The sequence below is a fragment of the Calliopsis andreniformis genome, chromosome 2 (assembly GCF_051401765.1).
Source record: "Calliopsis andreniformis isolate RMS-2024a chromosome 2, iyCalAndr_principal, whole genome shotgun sequence".
NCBI lineage: Eukaryota > Metazoa > Arthropoda > Insecta > Hymenoptera > Andrenidae > Calliopsis > Calliopsis andreniformis.
Genome location: NC_135063.1, coordinates 206,338 through 231,777, shown reverse-complemented (window position 1 = coordinate 231,777; position 25,440 = coordinate 206,338). Strand labels below are relative to the sequence as shown.

The 25,440-nt window shown below is 40.1% G+C and overlaps 2 protein-coding genes across 4 annotated transcripts in view; one reads left to right on the top strand and one right to left on the bottom strand.

Annotated features, from left to right (window-relative positions):
* The window catches only part of Superdeath (Suppressor of ER stress-induced death), a 182,475-nt gene extending 174,898 nt beyond the window's left edge, over positions 1–7,577 (top strand). For all 3 annotated transcript variants that reach the window (XM_076391398.1, XM_076391407.1, XM_076391416.1), the window contains exons 14-15: positions 6,400–6,481; positions 7,131–7,577. In XM_076391398.1, the coding sequence (XP_076247513.1) occupies positions 6,400–6,481; positions 7,131–7,283 (235 nt within the window). In that variant the 3' untranslated portion in view covers positions 7,284–7,577. The remainder of the gene's footprint in view (positions 1–6,399; positions 6,482–7,130) is intronic.
* Positions 7,578–13,890: 6,313 nt separating this feature from the next.
* On the bottom strand, positions 13,891–21,326 carry LOC143187628 (uncharacterized). The gene is made up of 2 exons (XM_076391858.1): positions 21,047–21,326; positions 13,891–14,552 (listed from the first exon to the last, which is right to left on the bottom strand). Exon 2 carries the CDS (start codon positions 14,549–14,551, stop codon positions 13,955–13,957), a length of 597 nt encoding a protein of 198 aa, XP_076247973.1. The 5' UTR covers position 14,552; positions 21,047–21,326; the 3' UTR covers positions 13,891–13,954.
* Between the last annotated feature and the right edge of the window lie 4,114 nt (positions 21,327–25,440).

Sequence of the window (25,440 nt, the reverse complement as noted above, 5' to 3'; positions counted from 1 at the left end):
AGTTTTCAGCACCAAATATTTTGAGCTTTTTAGGTTTTCTCACATGCGTAGAAATCGTTTCAGCACGGTTGTCGCGGGGATCTAGGCTTTGACTAGCGTTGGATGAAGACGTAGAGTGAGACCTCTTGGAATGGGGAGGAACGGGGGGAGTCAATGAAGGCTGAGCATCCTCCCTTTTGTCCGGAATACTGTTGAGGTTCGCATCATTTGCGTTAGCAACAGGAGTAGTAGGAGTAGGTGATTGGTCTTGAACGGCTGGAGTTAAGGTAGTTTTGTAGTGTAATAGAGTTTTTGCAGAATTTTGCCAAGTGACCTTCCCCTTTGCACAGAAAGCAGGATAGCTTTTCTACAGATAAATAAATCCAGTAGTCGGTGGAGTCATAATTGATCCAGAGAGACTCAGGTAGCTTTGTGACGTCATCAGGTTGTATATACATTTGCCGACGAAAACTCAGTACATGAGCAAAGCCTGGCTGGTTCATACCTGCTCTAATAAAAGTGACTGGAGATATAGGTTGTACGTTCAGTTTGGCAAGTTCTTTTAATATGGCCTGATGTGGTATTATAGGGCAAACGTTGGATAAAATGATAAGCATGGATTTAGAAATTAGAGGTCTAATTCCTAGGACGCGGGATTCTATGTTGACTTTGGTTTGATTCTCAGTTATCCACGATTTCCTTGCTAGTCAAATATAAACAGATGCGACCTTGAGAAATCCGGGAAACGAATCTTATATGGACCGGCTCGATGATTTTTCCAATAGCCATGGTATAATCGTGAACTGAGATACCTTCAACGGCGTCTAAGACTGTTTAATCAAGGTGTAGTAGTTGTGACGGCGGCCGTACCAAGACTTTGGAATCGATATACTGATCGAGGAGGGCGCGTGAAACGGGCGTCCCAACGAGTGATCACGCCGAGCGACAGTCTCTCAGCTAGGAGAACCCGACCAATAAAGATGGTGCAGCAGGGCACAGTTTAGCCACAGCACTGTGTGCAGCAAGGCACAATACTCACAATCGAGTGCAGCAAGGCACGGGAGCAGTACAATGTGCAGCCAGGCACAGAGGTTATGAACCTCACAAATGGGTGCAGCGACGGCGCGGAGTCACAGGTACCATTCGCGGGTGTAGCCTGACACCTTGTACTTAACTCGATCGTAATCTATCACTTGTGTAGCTCGACACGGTTAACTAGATTGTACAGAATGTTAACACAACCAAGAAAAACTATACGAAACTCCAAGCGGAGTCACAAATGGATATTCCCACGTGTTTCAACGCACTGAACTCAGCGCTTCACACCCGAAACTAAAAAAAAAACAAAAAAACTGCGAGCTGATATCACCGCCGTGCCGATGATGATACTAACCCTGCTCCTCTGGTTTCTTGAGCCCGTCGTCGTATGATCTACTCTTTATTCAAAGATTATGGCCTGCTCTTTAGTTGGGAACTGTATCTTCTGCGCTACTTGAGCATAGGAGACTTTAGGAGAGGTTTTCAGTATAGAAGAATCCATGATTATAGACAAAGTCAGTGATTTGATAGAGGAGAAGCTCCTGTAGTCAGAGGCTTCAGTTAAAGAATTTTCGACTTCGGTGATTGTGGAGACCCACAATGACCGAAACAAAAAAAGAAAGGAAGCACAAATTGAAGTGAAGCACTTCCAGAAAAATACACTGACATTCGCACGTTACAGAATTTCGAGAGACACAGCCGGAGCAACTCGTAAACACGTTCTGCTCTGTTGACTGCTCGGAACGACTCCACTTATGCAACTTGATTTGTTTAGGAAAGGTAGGCTATCAGATGTTGGTTATTACGAAATTTAAATAACACGCTGCTGTAACGAAATAAATTCAGTCGTATGTTGTTAAATAAATACAAAAGAAGCACAAACTAAGGTTTGAAAAATGTACTTCATTGTGTTATTACAATATTCTTATTTTACACACACATTACACATTATATTACATTACACATAGATACATACATAAATACATACGTACCAACAGTATGTGACTTACTCTATATATACAAAGTTATTTACACAATTATTATATAAATCTTATAAATACAAACTGTACACATTTCTAATTATTATCATTACTATCGCTTTCACTAGTGTCTTTCTGTACAATACTAGATCATAATTTTTGTGGTATTACTTCTTTCTTATACATATTTTTGTTAAAGTTTTTTAAGAAGTCATCACTTATAAAATAATTATGACATTCTGTCGCTGTATTATGAAATTCTAATTTAATTCGTACCAATACTGCAACTAGTTGAGGTTGTAATCGATTACGGTCTGGCCTTTTTATGTCCGATACGAGAGAAAACAATCTTTCAATCTCGGCGTTGAAATATGACAGTGACAAACATACTAATGATAAATTGGAAATATTCTGAAATGGCCTTTGACCATTAGGCTCACGCATATTATTTATTTCTTGCCAAAATTTAATTATTTGTAACCCTAACAACCGCTCTTTTACACCGTCCTTACGAACGGTTAAAAAACCTAAGGCGTACCATTCGTCATTGCATAGTGTTGCGTCGAATTTTGTACCAAATTTTTGTATAATACAATCTTTTTGGTTCGTGTGTTTATTAGTATCTAATGCGACAGAGGGTTCTAAAAATTCCAATACCTTCACAAAATTGTCATTAAATGGCAATCTGTTTAGAGCTCCTTCGTACGCTGCCTGATAAAATTTCTGGCAGTTTTCAAGGAATTTGGTAATATTTTGTTGTTTCTGGTTGTCTGTTGCCTGATTTTTAATTTCTTCTAATGTACTTTTTGCCTTTGCTCTAATATACATCGACTCAAGTGACAATAAATTTTCACGTTTACACGGATCAATTTCATATATATTCGGAGCTTCGGCAAGAATTAAGTAATTTATAAAATTACACCTTATTTCTTTTAGAAACTTGTTACAATATGGTAATACATGATAAATTAGAAGATCAGAAGCTTGACAAATTTTATTAAATTTTGTAATAATACCTATTGTAAAATCTACGAATTGTAGGTACGCTTTAGTGTACAATAGGCAACGAAAACTAGCCAGTATCTCCAAAGATGTTTTTTCAACTGAACTCCATCTGAAGCGTCTGACAATTCTGACTGAGATTGAGATTGTGATTGTGACGCAGTATCAGATTCCGATTCATTTTCGGATTTATCACTGACTTCTGTTATATTTGTAGTGCGTCCCATTGTTCGAGTACTCTATGACGCATTCAAATAATACTAACCATTTGCTTCTGGATGGCTGAATGATCTTATGTTTCACCAAATGCATTTCTTCTTGGATTTTTTCTAATTGTGCCTGTCTCTTCGGACTTCTTGAAATATAACTATATATTTTATGTAATAATTTATCCAAAGCTTTCGGTAGACATTTGCATGCATCGGATGCGAGTAGGTGCATATTATGACAAATACAAGGAAAAACTGCTATATTTGGATTTTCTTTTAAAAGCAAAGAAACTAACAATTTTTTCTTCCCCAACATTAGCATTATCGGTTGAAATTCCAATTATATTTTTTAAAGATAAATCATTTTTGTCCATAGAATAGTGAAAATATTTGTATAGACTTTCTGCATTCGGTTCCTTAATTTTAACATAATCTAATAAATATATCTGTATATTGCCTTCATGCACGTACTACACTAAGATGCATAAAGCTTTTATGCCGGCTAAGTCCGTGCTTTCATCTATTAATATGGAGAATAATTTTTTTCTTAACAATTTTTGTTGTCCTCTCAACAATTATTTTACTAAGAACATTTTTAATTAATGCTATAATCTTAGACCGCTTGAAATTCATTTCTTTTAGAGTAAGGCAATTGCAATCAGGATGTGCTGCCTGAACCACCAGAATGTGATATTCATAAGCATTAAAACTTCTACTATGATATACAATGTTTAGTACGTATTGTAACTCTGCCTTCTTAACTAAATCTGTATTTATGGCACTACCTGAAGGTTCACCTGAAGTGTCTTCTTGTTCTTGTAGTTCAGCTGCAGTATACAGACACGACTTTTACTACAACTGTGTAGTATAAGCTCTTGCTTACCAGCTTGCAGTGTTTTATTACATATAAGATATTTCGCTTTATCTGGCCTTCCTTCGCATTTAGCCAACCACGGCATAAAAGAAGGTTCTGATAGCCATGAATCGAGAAATTTCTTTGGCCACTTCATTTTTGGAGCTGGTGAATGCATGCTGCTACTGCTGGTATCAGTATCTGCTTCTATATTTCTTGATACAATTTAGATAATTAATTGTAAACCATTTATAAAATATATTTAAAAATGAATGTTTGCAAAAATATTAAGTAAACATATATTACCTTTGCTAGATACAATATTCATTGCCTCACTGGAAATACTGGCACTAGGGCTTTTCACAGATTCAGCCATATTACCTATTTATAAAATAATATGTTATACAATACATACAATAAGCATAATATGTATATATATAAGTCATAATTAAACTGCGGATGTTTATGCATTTATGAGGAATTTATATTTACAAAAGGCTGCAGAATATCCATAACATGAAAAATATAGAAAATATTCAAACTAAACTAGTCATTATAGTATTTAAAGTATTAAAGAAATTTCTATTTCAGCTCTTTTCCTTTCATTGAGCTCCTCGAAATATGAACTTGCATAACCATCCCCAGTCTACCTCTAATGATTTATGTTACATACTGAAACTATAATAATTTAATATTAAATATATATATTACCTGCTTCTTTAATAATTTTAAAGAATCCGTAATGTAAAATGTACACTACACTGTTCAAGAAACGTCTGTAAGCTAGGAACTAAATTCACAAACTAACTTCACCCAAGCTAAAGCCGTCCGTAGGGTCGCATAACACAAAAGAACACCCGTTAGATTCCCTACCTGCTCCCCAGTGAGAGGAGTGGGGCAACCAAAGACAGCTAGGCGAGGGACGAAAAAGTAAGGGGTATGAATGGTAACATAAGGTCCTTCTTGCTATGAAATTCGCTACATAGAGGACGGCGCGGCGTTAAGCGCAGCATCACATTGTTTAAACATAAAGTTGCATTTTTCGTGTGAAGCTGTAGGTGTCAAATTGCGAATAGATTTTGTTTCAGCAGAGCACCTAAATCCTTCATGTTTCGTTTAATACTTTAAAAGATAATAAGATAAAAAGGAAATTTTTTGTTTTCTACAATAAATTTCATTAATTTAATACGGTAGGAGATAAAATCAATTATGGAATGAAAAGATAACTCTATTAAATATGTACTCTATTAAATTATAGAGTTAACTCTATTAAAATTTTTTTTATACACAAAATACAAATGTTATTTCGACCTTTCTTTCTTTTTAATTTATATTAACATTTCTATAAAAAGTATAATTATATCAGTTATGTTTGCATAAATCAAGTGTAAAAAATTTCTAGAAGCAAGCACTTACTTATATATTGTATTACTTATATATATTAATAAAATAAATTGTATAATCTATTTTTTGGAAGTAATCTTAAGATTTAAAGTAACTTACATTTGAAATATTGGCGAAAAAGCAATATTTTCTGACTAAACCGATAACGTCAAGAGTGACATGAAAATGGTAACGGAGCTCTAGAACCCCGTTTGCCTGGGACAGAAAAGTAGATTGGATATTATTCATATGCTTAATCAATGGTAGTATATACTCGCGCATAAAATCATAACCTAGCTTCTCCAACTGCGATCTAAGCAATTATTATTTTCTCGCGTTAGTTAATCATTCCTTATTAGTAAGTGCTCACTGATGTTAACCACTCTCTAGTACAAACCGCTTGACAAGCGTATGTATGTTTTAACAATCGATTGTAAAAGGTTACGATCACACATTAATACTTGATATTCATTTCATACGTCAGCACAGCTGTGCTCAAGTTTAATTTTATTAATTACATGAGTTCGTTTTTATGTTCAATTAGTTGATAGTTGAATTTGAATAAATTGTTAATGTTAAACAGATCCAAGACTTCGATTTTATTCTTTTACCGCACGCAACACGAACTTCCATTGTCCTAAATTCGTGAGGAAGCCGCTCTCCTCTTGAAAAGTGTTCCTTCCTTTCGCCTAGGGCCTAGCTTATTGGGACGTTACAGTAATAATAAAACTGTCATTACTTATTCGTCGGTGACTCAAGAGTTCTAAGAATTATAAATTGAGAATTTAAACACATATTATTACGCAACTAGATTATTTGTCTGAGAGCATAAGATGTACATAAGACGTTCTTATTTTTTATACACATTTAATATTAGTAAAAATTTGTCTTTTTTTGGCTGAATTCTAAATATTATTTATTTCAATAGGATTTTTTACATTTTTTATCTTTCCAGTTTCAGATCGTCAGTAATGACTATCAATAATATAGTACAATCTGCTACAAGGAGCATAAGTACTAAATACGAGCTCAAAGATGTACGTAAGAAAACAGTGATCAATTTATATAAGTTGCTAAAAAATAATTTTTTTAAAAGAACATTCAAGTTCACATAAATTTACATAAGTCTCATGTCCAATTACCGAACACCATTGTGTTAGCACATATACAGGGTGTTTTCAAGCATGTTGGACATTTTTAAAGGGTAAATTCAAGACATGAAGACAATAAAAACAGTTCATATGCACATATGTCCGAAAACGTTTAGCTTTTTAATTATATACTACTTTACATTACGTACGGTGTGACACTTTCTTCAAGATTCATAACCGTGCGTCACTCAGTTAAAGGGCCAGAATATCTCTGGGTCTAGTTGGACTTTAAAGAGGTAACATACCGTGCAGGCAAGTAATGCCTGCTTAAGCAATACTAAATAGCGTATAATTAAGAAATTATGCATTTCTAGACGTATGTGTACTTGAATTTCTTTCATTGGCTTTGTATCTAGAATCTATTCTCCAAAAGTATCCCACATGTTTGGAAACACCCTATATGTATATAAAATAGAATGTGTGTCGAATCTGGAAAAAAATCAATAGTGCTTGAAATGACGTGGGACTGACATCTGAATGTACTTCGTTAGATTCAAATTTTGCAAAATAAAATTATATTACGTATTGTGTTCAGTTGCTGGATTTTACGACCGAGCACAGCGAAGAGCTGAGTAGTGCGACGAGGACAGTACAACAATCAATTGAACAATCCGAGGCCAACATACGATGGATAGATACCAATCATGCTGCAATTTATGATTGGTTGAAGAAAAACACAGCAGAATAAAGCAACAGAAATAAACACCTTAGACATTCGACAGAATAATTTCTGGGTCGAAAGTTCTGGGAGATACTTCAAGCATTGGTGCGAGAATTACCTATTTGAGAATGCTGCATTTAAGCGATAGAACTCGTATTTTTATTCGTGTACAACACAAACTGATTTAAACGGACTGTTTTCGAGATTTATTAAAGTATTTAGCGTTTTTTATATTTTCTTAATCTGTATATCGAACATTATTATACACTATGTACACTACAGATTCTTAGATATTTAATAAATAAATAGAATAGGTGTAAATCCGCACATCATATAATAATAGTATGTTAATGATATAAACATATGTAACAAATGATTGAGTTTGATTTTGTGACTCTGTATTAGATTTCGAGTTACGATCATTTCATATGTAACAATTAAATGTAAAATGTAATTTATATTTTTTTTTTTTCGAATTCAGAATATACGAAACCCTTAATTTAAATTTTGAATTATGAAACATAGTCTTGTTACGAGACGGGACACGAGCAGCGCAAGAGGCCGGTAAGACTAATAATATTTCCAAAGAATATAATGGTTGAAGTGTTAATTGGTACAACGGACGAAACTGATGCGAGATAAGTGAGCCGTTGGAATTATTGTAGACGAGTACGAACCTGATGTAAAAGCAGGGAGCCTCTGAGGATATATGTGCTTACGGACGAAACTGATCTGTGATCAATGAACCACAGGTGTATGAATTTCATGAATGCACCTGATGCAAAATCAGGGAGTCACTAGCATCAGTTTCACAAACGAACTCAAACTAAATTGAAGTGTCGTTAAAGAGATTGGTAAGTTTAAGCAGACGAACCTGATGCAAAATCAGGGTGCTATAAGGAGGTTGGAGGTGAATCTGATAAGGAATCAGAGAGCCGCAGAAAATATTAGTAAGCCTCATAAGTTGTTAATTATTAATTCATACAACTTGAGCGGTTAAGTTGTATCGTGGGAGATCTGTTAACTTTGTAGGAGATGTCATACAATTAATAAACGTTGTAACACTAACAATAACGAGTTTATTGAAAATATTAAAAACACTCGAAAGGAGGAGCGATACGAAAATACATCCTTACTCAACACACGTAATCTTCGGAGAGTGCGTCTCTCGGTGCGTTCTTCTACCTCACGCGACGTCTAGATGGCGCAACACTCGCGTGCCATGTGGGGAACAGCGTTCCGTACACCCAGATTGAAGAGTGAGGGAAAAAGGACAGCGTACGCGCGCAGTACGCAGCATTAGCATGCAGACTTTGCAGACAGAGAGTGAGAGAGCGTGCCCGGTCTCCGTTGTGAGCGAGTCAGGAGGGAGACTGAATAAAGCCTTAAATTTATTACTCGACTTTGTGCCGTTTCTTTAACGTTTCCATACCGCACCGATCACCTAGATTCTAGAACTCTACCGAGAGCAGAGTAGGGCTGCTGACTGAACCATAACCCTTACAGTCAACGTAAAGGCACTTATATCCGTCCGACTAGGGAATTACCCTAAGCCGCCACAACTTCGAATGGGATCGCTTATGGTAATCATAGGTTTGAAAGCCATCTAGTCAAATTGCAATGAATACTTTAGTATATTCTAAAATCAGTCTTTACGTACAAGTGTATAGTATGATGTTGTTGCCTAAAGTGTATAATTTTAATGTTCGGTGTTAACGCATTGACGATGCGGCGACTCAAAGAGTGGTTGTAGAAATTGCCCGATAGAAATTATGCCGACTCGCGGATCTATGAAGTTCAAATGTAGACTTGAAAGGGAACTTTAGCCCGATCTAACTGAATAGCAACTGATTTTGACGAACTTGATTGTCAACGTAATAGTACTGTTCTGAACCCGTGAGGGCTAAAATCTTGAGATTTATATAGACCAAAAAATGAGTGAGTATTCGTTAGGTATTTCCATATAAGGAAGTTTCTCACGGTTGGTACAGCGTCGTAGTTACTACCCAGCTACTCGGAGTTGCGCTCCCATTAAGATAAATAAAAAGAAATACTAAAGTGCTAGGACGTTGGGAGAGTAACGGAAAATATTCTCCATACGTAACAATCTGTTGCTAATTATCAGTTATGGGCTGCAATCATTTAAATTAATCACGGTAACCAATAAAATTACACGAAGAATCGATCTTCCAATGTGATTAAAGTTGCAAAAATTGTGATTTATCGAAACTAATTTTCTACTGTGAATGACATTTGTCCTAATGTACTAATTCTTAAATTCGGTATATTTGTTAATTTTTATGGAAATTCGTGATTTACAGATTAACTTCACGTTAATATAATATTGTAGTTTTTCAATAATCCAGTTATAAAGTATTAGGAAGGAATTCAGAAGTAAGCGTTTAGATTACAAGAATTTTGGTTCGATTCAGAATTTGTTACGAACTTTCTACATCATCGCTCGATTTCTGTTATGCACTACACGTTCTTCAAATATTTACGACTTCCGACTTTCAATTTCTGCAAGAAAAGAAAATAAATTGTTTTTCTACAATTTATTACATTTCGAAAGTATTGTTATAGTTCGCGATAGCTAAACTTGTTCCGATGCACGGCTGTGATAAGGGGGTACGATAGTCACGTGACTTTTCGAGATTGCCGGGTCGGTATCTGCTATTACAGTTTTCGTTACAGAAATAGTATTACCCACAGACACGTGGCTGCCTGATGAACGCAAGGTGTAGCCTTTCTATGATTTCGAATTCGGGAGGTAGCTTAGAAAATTTCCTCCTCTACTGCACACACTACTATACGAGCTATGTGTACGTGAACTCGACGCTTCGCGACCGACTTCGGACATTTGCGGAAAGTAGAGAGAGTGCGAATATGAGTCTTACCCTCTCGCTCTTGAAATGCCATATTCAACTGTTCAAATCCCTACAAGCGGCACAAGTCACGCGCGATGTTTCCGATTGCCGAGATATTTTCAGTGATTCAATATAGCATTGAATCGTGTGAATGTAATGGCATTTATCAAACAACACATGATATTTGTATGTGTATAACTTTTACACGTGTCACATTCTAGATATCACTACATTCATATTATTCATTGTTTGCCCACATCGATGCCTTTCCCGAGATAGACCCTTTTTCCAAATATCGTTTTTATATTAATATGAACATCACGCATATGTGTGCGTGTACATACATATACGTATACATATACAGTAATGTTACGGACGAGAGCAGCGCTCGGGTCTGGTCGTGGCTCTCGCCCGTGACTGATGGTCGATTCGGCTTCCTTTGCTCTCGGTCGCCGAGATAATTGGTACACGACCGGAGAAGCAAAAAAAAAAGGGTCTCGCTCGACCATTGATGCTCGAGCTCGATGCCCGAAATCAATGACGTCAGAAAAGACAAGGATAGCATTAGGGATTTAATAGGAAAAATTGAAGTTCCTTATTTGCAAACAGATTTTCACGCGAGTAACACCAATCGATTCTTTGTGCTCTCCCGATAAAAATGATATCAAATACGACATGATTCCAATTATTTATAATAAAGATATTTAAATAATAAAGGTTGGAACTCTGCGACCGTTACGGAGAATCGTCAAAGTTACTTTTCCATCAGTTCTTTACGAGCTAAAAATGACAGTAAATGAAGATTTGGCTAACAGAATTTATGTATATTATATTTAATCGATGTCGGAAAGAAGATATTGAAAATAAAAAAATAAAAATTTCTAAACATTTAAAACGGAACTTATATACTTTTTGTGTTACGCTTTCATTTTCTTAATAATTTCAGTCATTTAATAATTAACCACAAAAATATGAAGGAATAATAGGGAGTTAGTGAATTGGGGAACTTTTCGTAGCATTCTAACATGCTACGCACGAGAGCCGCGCTCAGGTCTGGTCGTCGAATCGACTATCAGTCACGGATGAGAGCCGCGCTCAGGTCTGCTCGTGGCTCTGTCGTAGCATTACATATTGTATACATAACGCGATGAGCATGATCTTTCTTCCTACAAACCAAGTTTTATGTATCTTTGTTAAAAATAATCGGAATCATGTCGTGTTTGACATCATTTTAATCGGGAGAGCACAAGGAATCGATTGGTGTTACTTGCGTGAAAATCCGTTTGCGAATAAGAAACTTCAATTTTTCCTGTTTAAATCCCTAATGCTATCGTTGTTTTTTATGACGTCCTTGTTCTCGGGCGTCGAGCTGGAACGCGATGGTTCCAAGAATTGGTTTCTCGGTGGCACGTATCAAACGAGGTAGTGGGGATAAACCACAGCTCTCGTCCGTGTAGACGAAACGGCTCTCGCCCGCAACATTACTGTAATTACTATCGGTAAAACTCACCCATTCGGAGAGGAATTCACTTGCTCCTTGGACACTTGCTCCATTGGGTCACTGTGCCGATCCCGATCACTTAGGGATGATTGCATTTACAACACTTCGTGGTCACTAACACTGATCACTTCACTAAACGAGCACCTGACCTTTCAGTGTCCGACAACCGACTATTTTGAAACGTTCTACGGTATTCCATAAATAAAGACAAGATGTTAAACAGTTCGGCGGCGAAATTACGATCAATACTGGCGACTTTTTCCGAAGTCTTTTTCCTCGTACATTCGCATCCCTCCAGCGCGACTTCTGAGGGTGTAGCTTCGTTGAAATACTCGAATTTGATTTGTTAGTTGACACCAACGAGGTTGGATCTTCCTCGGTTACTTTCTTTAGTGGAGGTGGTAGTCTCTTCTTCGGGTCGAAAAAATCGCAAGCAAATTCATGGGGAAAAGCAAAGGCATATCGAATTAGTGTAGGAGACCGTAACGAGTGTCTCGCAGATGTGGCCGCAGATATATATATATATTGCGACGTGACCGCCCCGCCGAGCCGTATTCGGCTTAGGACGGGCGTGCAGATCTGGCCACGACGCGTCCCACGCCTTGAATTTTCCGTGGGCGCCAGGTATCTTTCGATACCGGCGTGGAACGCGTCTCCTGTTTTCCGAAATCCGCGGCCCGGGCCAGCTCTTCGCGCGGAGAGGGGCGAGGTCCTTTCGAGCGCAGGGTGAGGAACGCTTCGGGATTTCGGGTTCTTACGGCGAGAACGCCAGTCAAAACTCGGTTTTCTCTGGTAATAAACGATCTATTTAAGCGAGAAACTTACAGGGCTTGGTCGAGTTCTTACACGCGCGGTCCCGCGACACGTGGCCGCGGGAAGTTACCCGTTCCCCGCTAATATGATCGCGTTACAAGGTTTCGAGCGACGACGAGGTTGAAACGCACGTTCGGCACGCGAGAGAACCGCCCGCGTGGCTGCTGTTGCACCGAAGTTACACCAGCAAGCCGAAGATGTATCCGCACGCTACAACCGTTAGCTAACGCGCCGTCAAGCCGCAGACTCGCCGTTTGGCCGAGTCCGCAGGCTTCGAGAAACCCGCGCGCGAAGGCTTTCTTCCTGTTACAAGGCCTGTGCGCCCACCAGGAGTCGGCCCTCTCGAGATTTCGATTGCGAACGATCTAGTCCGAGTCAACCGGGGAGAACAATGGAGGAAGACTTACCACCTGTGGACTGGTCGGCGTCCCGTACAAGAAGAAGGCCGAGATCGCTGCGTGCGGCAGGATCTCGGCACGCGACGCTTCCCCCACTGTGCCCCGATTGGCTCGCTCAGTTCGCGCGGTCTCGCGACCAATTATTCGTCGCGCCGTTCGAAGATTGATTGATGATTGGCAGGTCCTCCTTGAGTCCCCCTGGGGCTCTTCCTGCGGCGTGGATCCGAGGCGCAGTAGTAGACTTCGCTCTTCCGGAGTCCGCTGCCATCGTCTGCCCGCGAGATGGCCCCCGTGGCTTCGTCCCTGCGCCTCTCCGTTGAGGATCTCTCCCCGGAACGCGGGGTGAGGTGGCCAACCTCGCCCGCGTCGGCTGGTCCCCATGTACCGGTGCGTTCTCTCACATCCGTGGGGCAGCCCTCCCATCGTGTGTCCTCCCTGAGTGGCACGATGGGTTCCGACAGCCTCCCAATTTCGGCGTCGTGTCACTCGCCGGGTGAAGTGACTCTGGAGCGGCGGGTACCCTGGCCGCTCCCCGATCCCGAAGATCCGCCGCAGGAGACCGTATCGGTGGTGTCGAGATGGTCTCGCACCTGTCGCCTGCCGATGCCACCATCTAGGCCGCTGAGATATCCCGAGAGCTAGGGCGCAAAATAGATGTTAGAAATACGTTGGACTCTCTCTGGTGCGCACTAAAGGCTCCTCTTGCTCCGGGGAGGGTTCGGCTTTGTGACTGGTACTTGTGCCACGTCACAATATATATATTGTTACACACGAAGTTTCGAGAAGAGAAACCTTTATTCGTTCACAATTGACGTTACAATTATTGACAATGATTTTGACGTGAAAACCACCAGAGTCTAACTCAGGACTAACTCTCGCGTTCGCCTGCCCCCCTCTTTATACTCTTTCTTATCGCTTCCTCGCGTCGGCTTTTCGTTTGGCTCATCGTGTTTACTTGGACCATGAGATTCCCAACGTTGGCTTTTGCGTTCGGCGTACGTTTGGTTCGTCGCGTTTACGTCGCTTCTAACGTTAGCTTTTCGTTTGGTTTATTTTGTTACTTCGCTCGGCCCGTGAGATTCCTCCCGGGGTGAAAGAAAATGCGTCCTCGCATTTTGATTACAATTCTACGTTCCTATCTAATAGTATTAGGTTGTATTCTAGTTCCTCCACAACGTTTAGGATGTGGTCTAACTTTGTAGCTATATCTCTTTCGCGTGCCCATTCGTTAAATGTTCGCGATAGATACTGATTGGTTTTGTTTTCGTAATTTACATTTACACTATAGCAGGCCGGCATATACCTTCTAAGGTCTAGTGTCTTATGCTTTAGGAAAAAGAAAAATTTGGTAACGTATAGCGAACAGATGTTACAGTCTTCGGCGCGTCTATACTTGTGAATATTCTTTCCGCACATGGTACAAAGTTCTCTTTCTGCTAAGGCCCGGGTTGATAAAATGTGTCTTTCTATGCCGTACTTCGCGTATTTCCACGTGTTCCTTCTGTCTTCAAGGGTGAGCGAGATGAGTTCTGGCTGACAATTTTTGCAATAATATTGTTCTTGCTCGTCGTCATCCAATGTGGTATAGACTAGGCTGTCGTCTTCTATTCCTCTGGTGCAGACGAAATTTTCTAGGATGTCAATGAATGTTTCCAGTGTTCTGGTTTCATCTTCTAATAGGTTTCCCTCTAATGTGTACTCGGCGGTGTACCCCATCCTGCAACACATGAATTATTGAACTTCTTTGACTGTAAGTTTGTAAAATCCTCTCCTAGGTGGTCTTGGTCTTGGTGAGGTTTCTTGTTCCTGGTATTGAGGTGGTTCTTCGTCTTGATACATTAGATCCGTCATTCTTACTGGTTCCGCTGGTGTTCTATCTATTGTTTGTGCATATCTTCCATACGAACAGTGGTCGTAGATGATGGTGCACGGTCTGAAGATTCCCTTTAATAGGTTCCATGTCGGTTGTAAGCAGTTTATTTTGTATAGGACATATAGTCCTGCTCCTATTAGGCTGATATACCCCAATATTGCCGTATAGTACTTGAGATGTTCCATTACCGTCATTGTTCTCTTCTTTAATGACAGTGTCTCAATCTGTTGGTTTATTTCATTTATGGTGGTTCCTAGTAATTGGAGGTCTCGCGCTGTCACTTGAGTCTTCTTGAGATACGTTATGTTTAGATCCTGTACGTCGATTTGTTTTTCCGCCAATGTTTGTTTCCAGTGATCTTGGTGCTCTATTGTTTCTACAGGTATATTGAGCGTGATATTCTTTTTATCTCCTCCGGCTTTTATTATGGCTTCTTCTGTAGTTCCTACGCAGCCTTGTGGTAGGTGTATTATATTTCTGTCTTGTATTGTTATTACATGCGGTTCTTCCTTATCGCATAGAACGTGTAGCTGTTCTCTCTTTGGGGTGATTGCTATCCAATCTTGGTTAGTCAAGAGTTGGATGAACAACGTTCCTTGCAACTTGATATATTTTTGTGAACATTCTTGGCCCTTTTTCAGGAGTAGCGCTATCAGGCATGCATTTGATGATGACGTGAGGTAATTCGGGTGTTTCCTCCGTGCCACGTACTGGTTTCCTATAGTTTTAAACTGTGCTTTTTCTTCTTCGTTGATAGGCATAAACTCTGTTCGCGGTTCGTTTAAGAGCAGGTATTCGAATTCTATATTGTATATAGAGTATCCTTGTAGGTATGAATACGTTGGTAAGGCAATTGGCTTGTATAGTATGTATATGTCTTCTTCTATTATGGGAATTCGGAGATTATAAATTAGCTTTTCTTTCGTGAGAGTTATCGCTATTTCACTCACATCCAATAGTGTGCCATAGTATTCTTCTTTTAGTGGTACTGGAAATTTTTCGGACTGGGTGGTACTCTTGATTGCGTCAAATAGCTCTTTAGGAGGTAAAATCGTTGGGTGTACTATTCCGTGTTTTCCGTCCACTATAGCTTCTTGAAGTTTCTGCATAGTGGTTGACACATCGTGGTAGAGGAATATGTGATCTGCTAATGTCTCATCTATTTCCATATTGAAAATTTCTTCTTTTGTTGCGTTCTGTAATAGTTGAAAGTTAATGTTCAGATTTTCCGTTTGTTGTTGTATATATTTATAGGTTCCTAGGTTGTCTTGCATTTTATGAAGTAACACTGTGGTTTGATCTTTTATTAAGTGTGCTATCTTGAGGTTGTCTTCTCTTAACTTATCCAATTCATTGTTATAGTATTCTGCGTCTGAGGCTGACATCGTCCCGAATAATACTTTCATTCCTTCCCCTATTACATTCAGTAATCCTCTTTTCTGCACGTGTCCAATGAATTTCCTCAAGGATGTTAACTCCTGACTCAGTCGGTTGTTTCGTTCTTGTTGGAGTGTTATTCGCTGTTTGCTTAGGCACGGTTCGATTTCTTTACATCTTTCTGCTAGTTGGTTTGTTTGTAGCATTAACAGTTTTATCTCCTCTTGCAAATGCCCGTATTCTATTCCCACTATTATTTTCCATGTATCATGGTATATCTGCGTTTTCTTTATGTGTTCTAGGTAGACCGATTTCTTTTCTTCTATCGGTGTTATGGTTATCTCTTCTTTATTGAGTGGTTTCATCCAAGCTTTGTGGACTAAAATATTCAGAATCAGAAGTTTCGGTAGCTGATTCATCTTCATTTTGGCTTTGCGTTGCTTCTGGACTTTCCCCTTCTGTTTCTGCAACAAAGAAAGGTTTTACATCCGATAAATGATACGTTGCTTCCCTATTGTTTTTCCTTATTGCAACTGCTTGGTTGTCTATAACTCGTATTATCCTGTATGGTCCTTCCCACGGTGAGTCGAGTCTCTTGTCCTGCGGTTGCCTTCGTCTGACCATTACGTATTGTCCTATTCTGTATTCTCTTTCTATTCTAGCTGTCGGTAACCTTTGTTGCGTTTTCTCCTGTTGCTTCTTTATTTCTTCTTTAGCGGCCTCTTGTATTTTCCGTCTCCTATTGCTCAGTGCCTGGTATGCCATTCTTTCTCCGAATTCCATTTCACGTGTTTCTATCGGAATATACGGTTTCCAGCCTAACATAAACTCGGAAGGGGATACTCCAGTAACTTCGTTATGTGTTGTATTGTACGACATGGTAGCGTCAGGTAGAAGTTTGACCCATTCATTTTTTTCTCCTATAAAGCTTCTTAAATAGTTGAATATTTCTTTGTGAGTTCTTTCGTTCTTTCCATTCGATTGCGGGTGATATACGGCGGTTGTCGTGTGTCTAATTCGAAGTTTCTCTTCTATGAACTCTTGAAATTCCCCTCTGAATTCTAGACCGTTATCTGTTAATATTTCTTTTGGCACCCCGAATATCCGACAATAACTTATCCAAAAATTTTCCATAACCTCCTTAGGCGTTTTTGTTCTTAGTGGGGCCAGCTGCACGTACCTTGTCAAATAATCCTGTATGACTAAAATGTATCGGTACTTCCCGTCCGATGGTAATGGTCCCAGGGTATCCAACGATACTTTGTCGTTGGGTTTCATTGGTATGTCTGGCGTTCCTGGAGGCGGTCTGTTGGCTATATACTTTAGTCTTTCTCTTTGACATACTTCACATTCCCTTACAAAATTTTCCACGTCCTTTGTTATCCCTGACCAGTTATATGTGGTCCGTAGTCGTTGGAGCGTTTTTTCGACTCCTTGATGTCCTCCTAACGTGCTTTCGTGCACGGTTTTTATCAAGCGTTCTTTCTCTTCTCGCGTTTCCGGATCCTTAGTGAGATTACATCTTACTATTAGGCGCTTTTCTGGCGTTTTTTCCTTATGAATGAATTCTATCATTCGCAGGATAGTTTCTTTTACATATGGATCCAGGATTCGTACTTCTATTTCATCCACTTGAGGTACCTTGGTTCTCAGCCCAGCGTACCATGCTTCTTCCTCCGCTTCTGGATCTATTTGCAGCCCTCTCTCTGTTTTGCTGGTTGTTACGACGAGTCCTCTCCGGGATACACGTCCAGTATCATATTCCAGCGTTTCTTCTTTTCCGAGGGCTCTTGCTCTGCTTTTAAATTCGGCATACGTTGGAGCGGCTTCCTCCTGAAGGTCGCTCAGTACATTTTCACTTGTCTCGTCCGTCTCGCCGTCGTTTACCATGTGTACGTTGGTTTCCGTAATCCGGGATAGGGCGTCCGCATTAGTGTTACTCTTACCCTTTTTGTAAATTATTTCGTACTCGTACTCTTCTAATTTCAGCCTCCATCTTATAAGCCTAGATGTCGGATCCTTAACGTTCATAGCCCATGTCAGGGGTTTGTGATCCGTGACTACCTTAAATTTTCGTCCGTATAGGTATTGATGAAAGTGCTTTATTCCCCAAACTATTGCCAGGAGTTCTTTCTCGGTGGTTGAATAATTTTTTTCGGCCTGGTTGAGCGTTCTGGATGCGTACGCCACTGGCCGGTCCTGACCAACTATTCCTTGCGAAAGCACAGCTCCGATTGCCTCATTGCTTGCGTCTGTGGTCAATATAAAGGGTTTTTTCCAATCGGGATACGCAAGAACTGGTTCGTCGCAAAGGGCGTTTCGCAGTGTGTCGAAAGCCGTTTGCTCCTCATTTCCCCATTTCCACTTGATTCCGTCCTTGAGTAGGGTTGTTAGCGGCGATGTTTTTTTCGAGAAGTCTCTTATAAACTTCCTATAGTATCCTGCTAGCCCTAGAAATTGCTTGATTTCTTTTGGATTCTTAGGCGTTGGATAGGTTTTTATTTTCTCTATTCGTTCTGGATTCGGTTTTATTCCTTCTGCGGATATTATGTGTCCTAGATATGATAACTCTGGTTTAAGGTATTCGCATTTGTCTGGTTGTAGTTTTAGGCCGACTTTCGATAATCGTTCAAGCAGAATTTGCAAATTTTTATTGTGTTCCTCTAAGGTTGTTCCAAATACTATTATATCGTCCATATACACGAAGCAAGTGTTTCCAATTAATCCTCTTAGACCGTTGTTCATCATCCTTTGGAAAGTGGCTGGTGCATTTTTCAGTCCAAACGGCATTCTGTTATATTCGTAGTGTCCGTCTGTAGTAGAAAAAGCGGCTTTTGCCTTATCTCCTTCTCTCATGGCTATTTGATGAAAGCCTGAAGCTAAATCAAATGCAGAAAAGTATTTCGCATTGCCCAGTTTATCCAAGATTTCGTCTATTAATGGGAGTGGATAAGAGTCCTGTTTTGTTCTCTCATTTAATTTCCGATAGTCTATCACGAGTCTCTACTTCCGTTTACCTGAAGCGTCCGGTTTTTTGGGTACTATCCACAATGGCGAATTGAAAGGGGAATTGCTTTCCCTAATTATTCCTTGCTCTAGCATTTTCCTTACTTGCGTTGCCACTTCTTCTTGATGAATTGGTGGGAACCTATATTGTCTGGTGTGTATTGGGGTTGAGTCCGTTAACTCTATGGAGTGTTCAGTTAAATTCGTTAAGGGTATGGGATCTCCTGGTAGGACGAAGGTGTCGTGATATCTTTTTATTATTTCCCATATTTGTTCTTTCCCTTCTATAACGTGGTCCAGTCTAGTGTTTTGTTTCAACAATTCTTCGCGTTCCTTCGTAAGCGGTTCAGGGTTTTTTGGGAAATCTGACGGTTGGATTTTCTGGCCCAATACTTCCGTCGCTCTCACCCTTTTGGTTTCTGTTTCACTTAAGTTGTTTACAGGTATTCGGGCGATTCCACCTTTCACCGTGACTAGCATATCTGTATCTTCTAGTGTTATCTTTGCTTCTCCGTCTTGGATGTTAGCTACTTTGATTTTTTGTAGTTTGCTCGTTTTCGGCGGTATGGTTATTTCTTCCCTGTCGTCTTCTTTTCTCTTGAACAAGTTGTTCTCTAATCGTAACTGTCCTCTGCTTATATCCCATGTACAATGCAACGTTCTCAACGAATCTATTCCGATCAGGCCATCTTCCTGCATAACTTCGTCTCTTACTACTTGAAATCTCAAATTCTTTCCGAACAATCTTGTTTCAAATTCTCCTGCCGTTTTAAAGGTACTTCGTGACAGAGTTCTCACTTCGCGTATATTTTGCCTAGATATCTTCTTTTTGTCGATGATCATAGATTCTTTTAATAGTGATATGGCTGCCCCCGTGTCTACTAAGAATTTACTTGTCTTCGCGTTTTCTAATTTCAGAGTAACGTACGTTAATCGATCCCCTACTGCCGTGTTTATTCGTATAGTATTTCGCTGGTGTTCCCCTGAAAGTTCTCTTCCACGGAAGTTTCTTGTTCGGGTTTTTGGTTTTCTTGGATTGCGTGCGCCGGTGGGGTTTCTGGGAAGCCTCGGCGCGTTTGAAAATTTTGAAATTGTTTCGTTCTACACTCTGCCTCTAGATGTCCTATTCTTTTGCAGTAATTACATTGTTTTATCGTGTTTCGCACCTGGGGTTTTACGGGATTTGAACGAGCTTGGGAATTCGGTTGCGGTCTTTTCGCATTGAAATTCACACGGTTTTGAAATCTCGCTGGGTTCGGTTTAAAAAGGTGCTGTCCTTGCGGCGTTTATTGCTTCTTGGATTGATCGCGGGTTTGCTGTTTTTACCTCTAACCGGGTTTCTTTGTCTAATCCATTTATAAAATCTATCACTCCTTTTTTCTTTTCCTCTTCTAATAACAGTTCGCGATGCTCTGTCGGTAGTGGCCTACTTAATGCGGCGTTTAGTGCAGCATCGTGTATTCTCATGAACCGGGATACGTACGAATTTACGGGTTCTCTGAACTCTTGTTTGCATTGAATTCTCTGTAATTGAAGTACTGTTGAATCGATTGGAGTTCCATAGTTTTGTCGCAATTGTTCTTTCAAGTCATCGAACGTTCCTATCATCTCAGCGCGGATCACCGTTCTGGCCTTTCCAACTATCTTTTGGCCTAATATGTTTCCTAACAATAGCTGGGCTTTTTCTTTCTGGACATTATGTTTGGCTGTTTCTATTTGACAAATGAAGGTCTCAACCGGTAATGTCTCTCCGTCAAACTCGGACACAGTTCCTAATAATTCGTTTAATATACACGGAGCCGGTTCGAATTCGTTATCGCTTGTCAGTACAGACTGCATTGATTTTGACAGGAGATCCTCTCTCCGGAGTGATTCACCCTTCGTTTCTAACTTCTCCAATCGATTCATTATTTCAGAGAGCATTTTAGTAACAGTTTCTGATTCGGCCATCTTACCTTGGTTTTTGTTTTCTTTCCTTTCTTTTTCGTACTTCTTAGAGAGTTGGCTCTTCGTCAGGTATTCTCTTCGTTGCTCGTGGTTTCGGAATCCGCTGGCCGTCTCCGCAGCTACGTTGACTCAGCAACGATTTTCAGCAGATCCCATCGCTGCCACCAAATATGTTACACACGAAGTTTCGAGAAGAGAAACCTTTATTCGTTCACAATTGACGTTACAATTATTGACAATGATTTTGACGTGAAAACCACCAGAGTCTAACTCAGGACTAACTCTCGCGTTCGCCTGCCCCCCTCTTTATACTCTTTCTTATCGCTTCCTCGCGTCGGCTTTTCGTTTGGCTCATCGTGTTTACTTGGACCATGAGATTCCCAACGTTGGCTTTTGCGTTCGGCGTACGTTTGGTTCGTCGCGTTTACGTCGCTTCTAACGTTAGCTTTTCGTTTGGTTTATTTTGTTACTTCGCTCGGCCCGTGAGAATATATATATATATATATATTCTCTAAGTCGAACACAACTTAATGATGTGCAATCGAACATTTCTTTCGAAAAATGTTTCGAACAAAATGTGTTATTTGTTACACGTTCTTCATTAAGTTTCAGAATGCTAATCCGTTCCTTCCTTCGTTGTTCATTCTTCGGAAGTCTACAATAATATTTAAATAATAATTAAAAAATACTAGGTTACAAATACATTATATAACAATCACAGAGCAGTAAATAAGGAACATTAAAAAAAGCTTTCATTTTATTAATTATTAATTACAAATAGATAAATAATAGTTTTCTGCCAGTTAACTCCTTTTTCATTCATTAGGTTAGGGTACGTGTAAGTGCAATAAATGTAAATTATTTTTATCACTTACCTGTGAAATGTAATTTTTTCATTTGTGTGATCCAACTGGTATGTACTAAATTGTGCTGAGCTGTATTGTTGCGTGGCCTTCAGGGATTTTGACTGGAACGAGGGATGAATTCGTGCCCATGGAGCGCTAAGGCACTCTGCTCGTAAAGAAATGAAACAATTTTGAACTCAAACTAAACCGTTATATTTGAACCAAGAAAAAACACGTCTTATCCGTTCAAAGGACTGGGGCGAAGAGTGCGTACCAAAATGGTTTCTCCCTAAATCTAATACATGTTTGTTAATTTTTGGTATCTTAGTAACAAGGAACCAATTACATAATTATATTATAATTAATAAACTCCAATTCGTTAAAACTATCGTCAGCATTTATCGATTTCTAGCTGTTTAAAAAGCGGTTATATAACGAGCACGTGGCTCGTTCGCGAGATTCGTGATCTGTTAGTATACGTGACCGACCAAAGGTCGCCTTCGGTTGGATATTCCGTTGTCCTGGCAGAAAAACACGATCTATTGTCGTATGACTCGTTTTTATCGTGTACATTGAAGTTCGAAACAAGGTGAGCATTGTCAAGCAACGTTTTGAACTCCAGGCGCGATGTCGAGTGGGGGCATCGAAGCCTGAAGGAGAGAGAGAGAGTCAATCGTACTACATTAGAACGAAATAAAAGATAATTAGTGAGCGCCGCGTAGTGGTAAAATTTAGCACGTTCTCCGCTTTGCGGAGACACGCGCGGCTCTCGCCACAGTCGTCTTACGGCAACCAAGCTTACAACAGTCAGTGCGACCGTTCGTCAAGCGTTTCTCAGCCTAGCAAGTCTTAAGATTTCAAGTACATAGTTTGGTTGCCAGACACTTGAACTCTCACTAGCTTTCAACAGCTGAAACGTTATCACCTACAACTAGGAATCTGCTCTGCTCGATTCATACGTAGAATACGTACGACAGAGCACCTAGTTCGTCCAAGGGGACAACGCAGCGAGATTTGCGCTCTTGAAATCGGGGCCTGCCCTGATTCTCTGAGTTTCGTCTTCGTCTAGGAGCACCAAAGGCCGCTGCCTGGTGGATCCCTGAGAGACGGGTTACAACAGAGAGAGATAACGTGCGTGCCTATCACCTCTGCGTTACTCGCGCTCTGCCACCCCGTTTAGAAGCAACCCCCGTGTGACGAATAGAAGCACACGGTGAGGTGAACGGAGTCGCGGAGCCTCTGGCCGTCCTCAGCCTCCAGGACTAGCAATTTGCTAGTTATAGCGTGTCCCTCCGCTCGCGAATCCCCAAGTTATCGGGATTCGTACGAAACGAGCCTTTCTATAAGGTGCAAGGCGAAGAGAAGAGATCCCCCCTCCTCTCCAGCCACTCGCTCATCGACTCCTTCTTCGCACCAGAAGAAGAGTCGATAATACAGTCCACTGCATTACCTTCGTGCTACAGGCAAGGTATTGCTATCCCCTCCACATAGGCTCGTGAACCAAGCCTGGAGTCGGGAATCTTCGGTATAGCTTGATTTACACTCTCGTTTACCGCCGCGGTTCCGCCGCTATTTCTCTTTTTCAGACGCCAACGTCGCTGAAAAAAGGAGGTAAACCGGCGTCGCCGCCACCAGCAAGGGCCCTCCGATCTACCGCCGACCACACGAGCCGCCGAGGACCGGAGCAGCCCCCAGCTCCCCGACACAGCTTCAATAAAAGTCGCTATAAAGCCCTTTTAAGGGCCGACAAAGATTAAAATTGTGTATCTGCTTCTTTCAAATACCCTCACTCTCACCTTATCTGGACCTCCGTTGGATCTCTTATTTTAAACGATTCCAACACTAGCTTTCGAGTCTTTTACATCTTGCCGCTGGATATAATTCCTTAGAGAAGGGGAAAAGGTGAAATTTGAATGTTTAAATAAGTGTTTCTAAGGAGATATTCATTTATTCTTTACTCTGAAATATTCTGTAGAGTAATGTTTATAACTGGTTTCAAGCATATAAACTTATTCCAACTTCACCTTTGACGCCTTCTCTATTACATTCAATTTAAACTTCGCGCCTTGAAGTTAGTGTCACACGTTGTCATACAACAACACTATCGTCAACATTTATCGATTTCTTACTTTCGAGTCTTTTACATCTTGGCGCTGGATATAATTCCTTAGAGAAGGGGGAAAAAGGTGAGATTGGAATGTTTAAATAAGTGTTTTTAAGGAGATATTGATTTATTCTTTACTCTGAAATATTCTGTCGAGTAATATTTATAACTGGTTTCAAGCATATAAACTTATTCCAACTTCACCTTTGACGCCTTCTCTGTTACATTCAATTTGAACTTCGCGCCTTAAAGTTAGTGTCACACGTTGTCACACAACAAACCACAGAGCATTCTTACAGAGGTGAAACTGTCGAAACCAAAAATGGCTAGAACCTGTAATTATACAGTGTTGCGAATGCTGTTAGATAGATAGATAGAGGTTTATTCTCCTCGAAATACAGTATTGTTTTACATGTTATCCTGAAGATGGCGTTTCGAATGACTTTTCTGTAGCGGATAAAATGTAAAGGTATATATTAACTTTTTGCGTCGTACTCGTAGCCACGTGTTCTCTCAATATATTTCTTTGTCCAACTACAATATATATGCTCTGTGTCTTAAACCTTAAACCTTAAAACTTAATCTAGAATGTAAACCTACTGACTTATGCTATACCTATTTCTAGTAATAATATTTCACCGGTAGAGTGCCGCTACATCACTCCCCTCCTAGCAGTTTAGACATTTTTTAAATTAAACTGCGAGTTCACATATTTTAAAATCTAAATCGTAAATTTGACAGTCTTTTCTCTCGTGTAGGTTCTAGGTTCGGTCTCTGGTTTGTCCACTTTTTCTTGGAACGCTGGTTTCAGTCTTTCAATAGTCACATTAACTAGTCTTCCTTTATAATTAATCTGGAAAACGTCATCAGACAATCTTTTCACCACCTCAAAAGGTCCCTCGTACGGTGGTTCCAAAGGTTTCTTTGTTGAATCAACTCTCAGGAAAACATGCGTACATGTATATAATGATTTATGTGTAAAAACTTTTCCTTTAGAATGATGCGCCGTTGGAGATGGTCGAATTCTTTGGATATAATTACGGAATTTGCTGATGAAGTATTCCGGTTCTGTTCGATGAAGTTCTTGAGTGAAGAATTCAGCGGGTAACCGAATGGGTTCTCCGTACAACATTTCAGCTGCCGTCGCCTTGATATCCTCTTTGAAGCTGGTTCTTAGACCCAACAAAACTGTTAATAGCACCTCCGTCCATTCAGAATTGTTGTGACAGATTATAGCAGTCTTTAAAGATCTATGCCATCTTTCAATTAGTCCATTGGATGCCGGGTGGTACGTTGTCGTTCGGATTCTGTTGCAGCCTAAAAGTTTTGTTAATGATAAAAATAGTTGTCACTCAAATTGTGTACCTTGGTCTGTCGTAATAGTGTATGGAGTGCCAAATCTTGAAATCCAGCTATCGTATAACGTCGTTGCAACGGTGTCCGCTGATATTTC

Excerpts from the sequence above, each read along its gene's own strand:
- LOC143187628 (XM_076391858.1), bottom strand. The coding sequence starts at position 14,551 with ATGGGGTACACCGCCGAGTACACATTAGAGGGAAACCTATTAGAAGAT.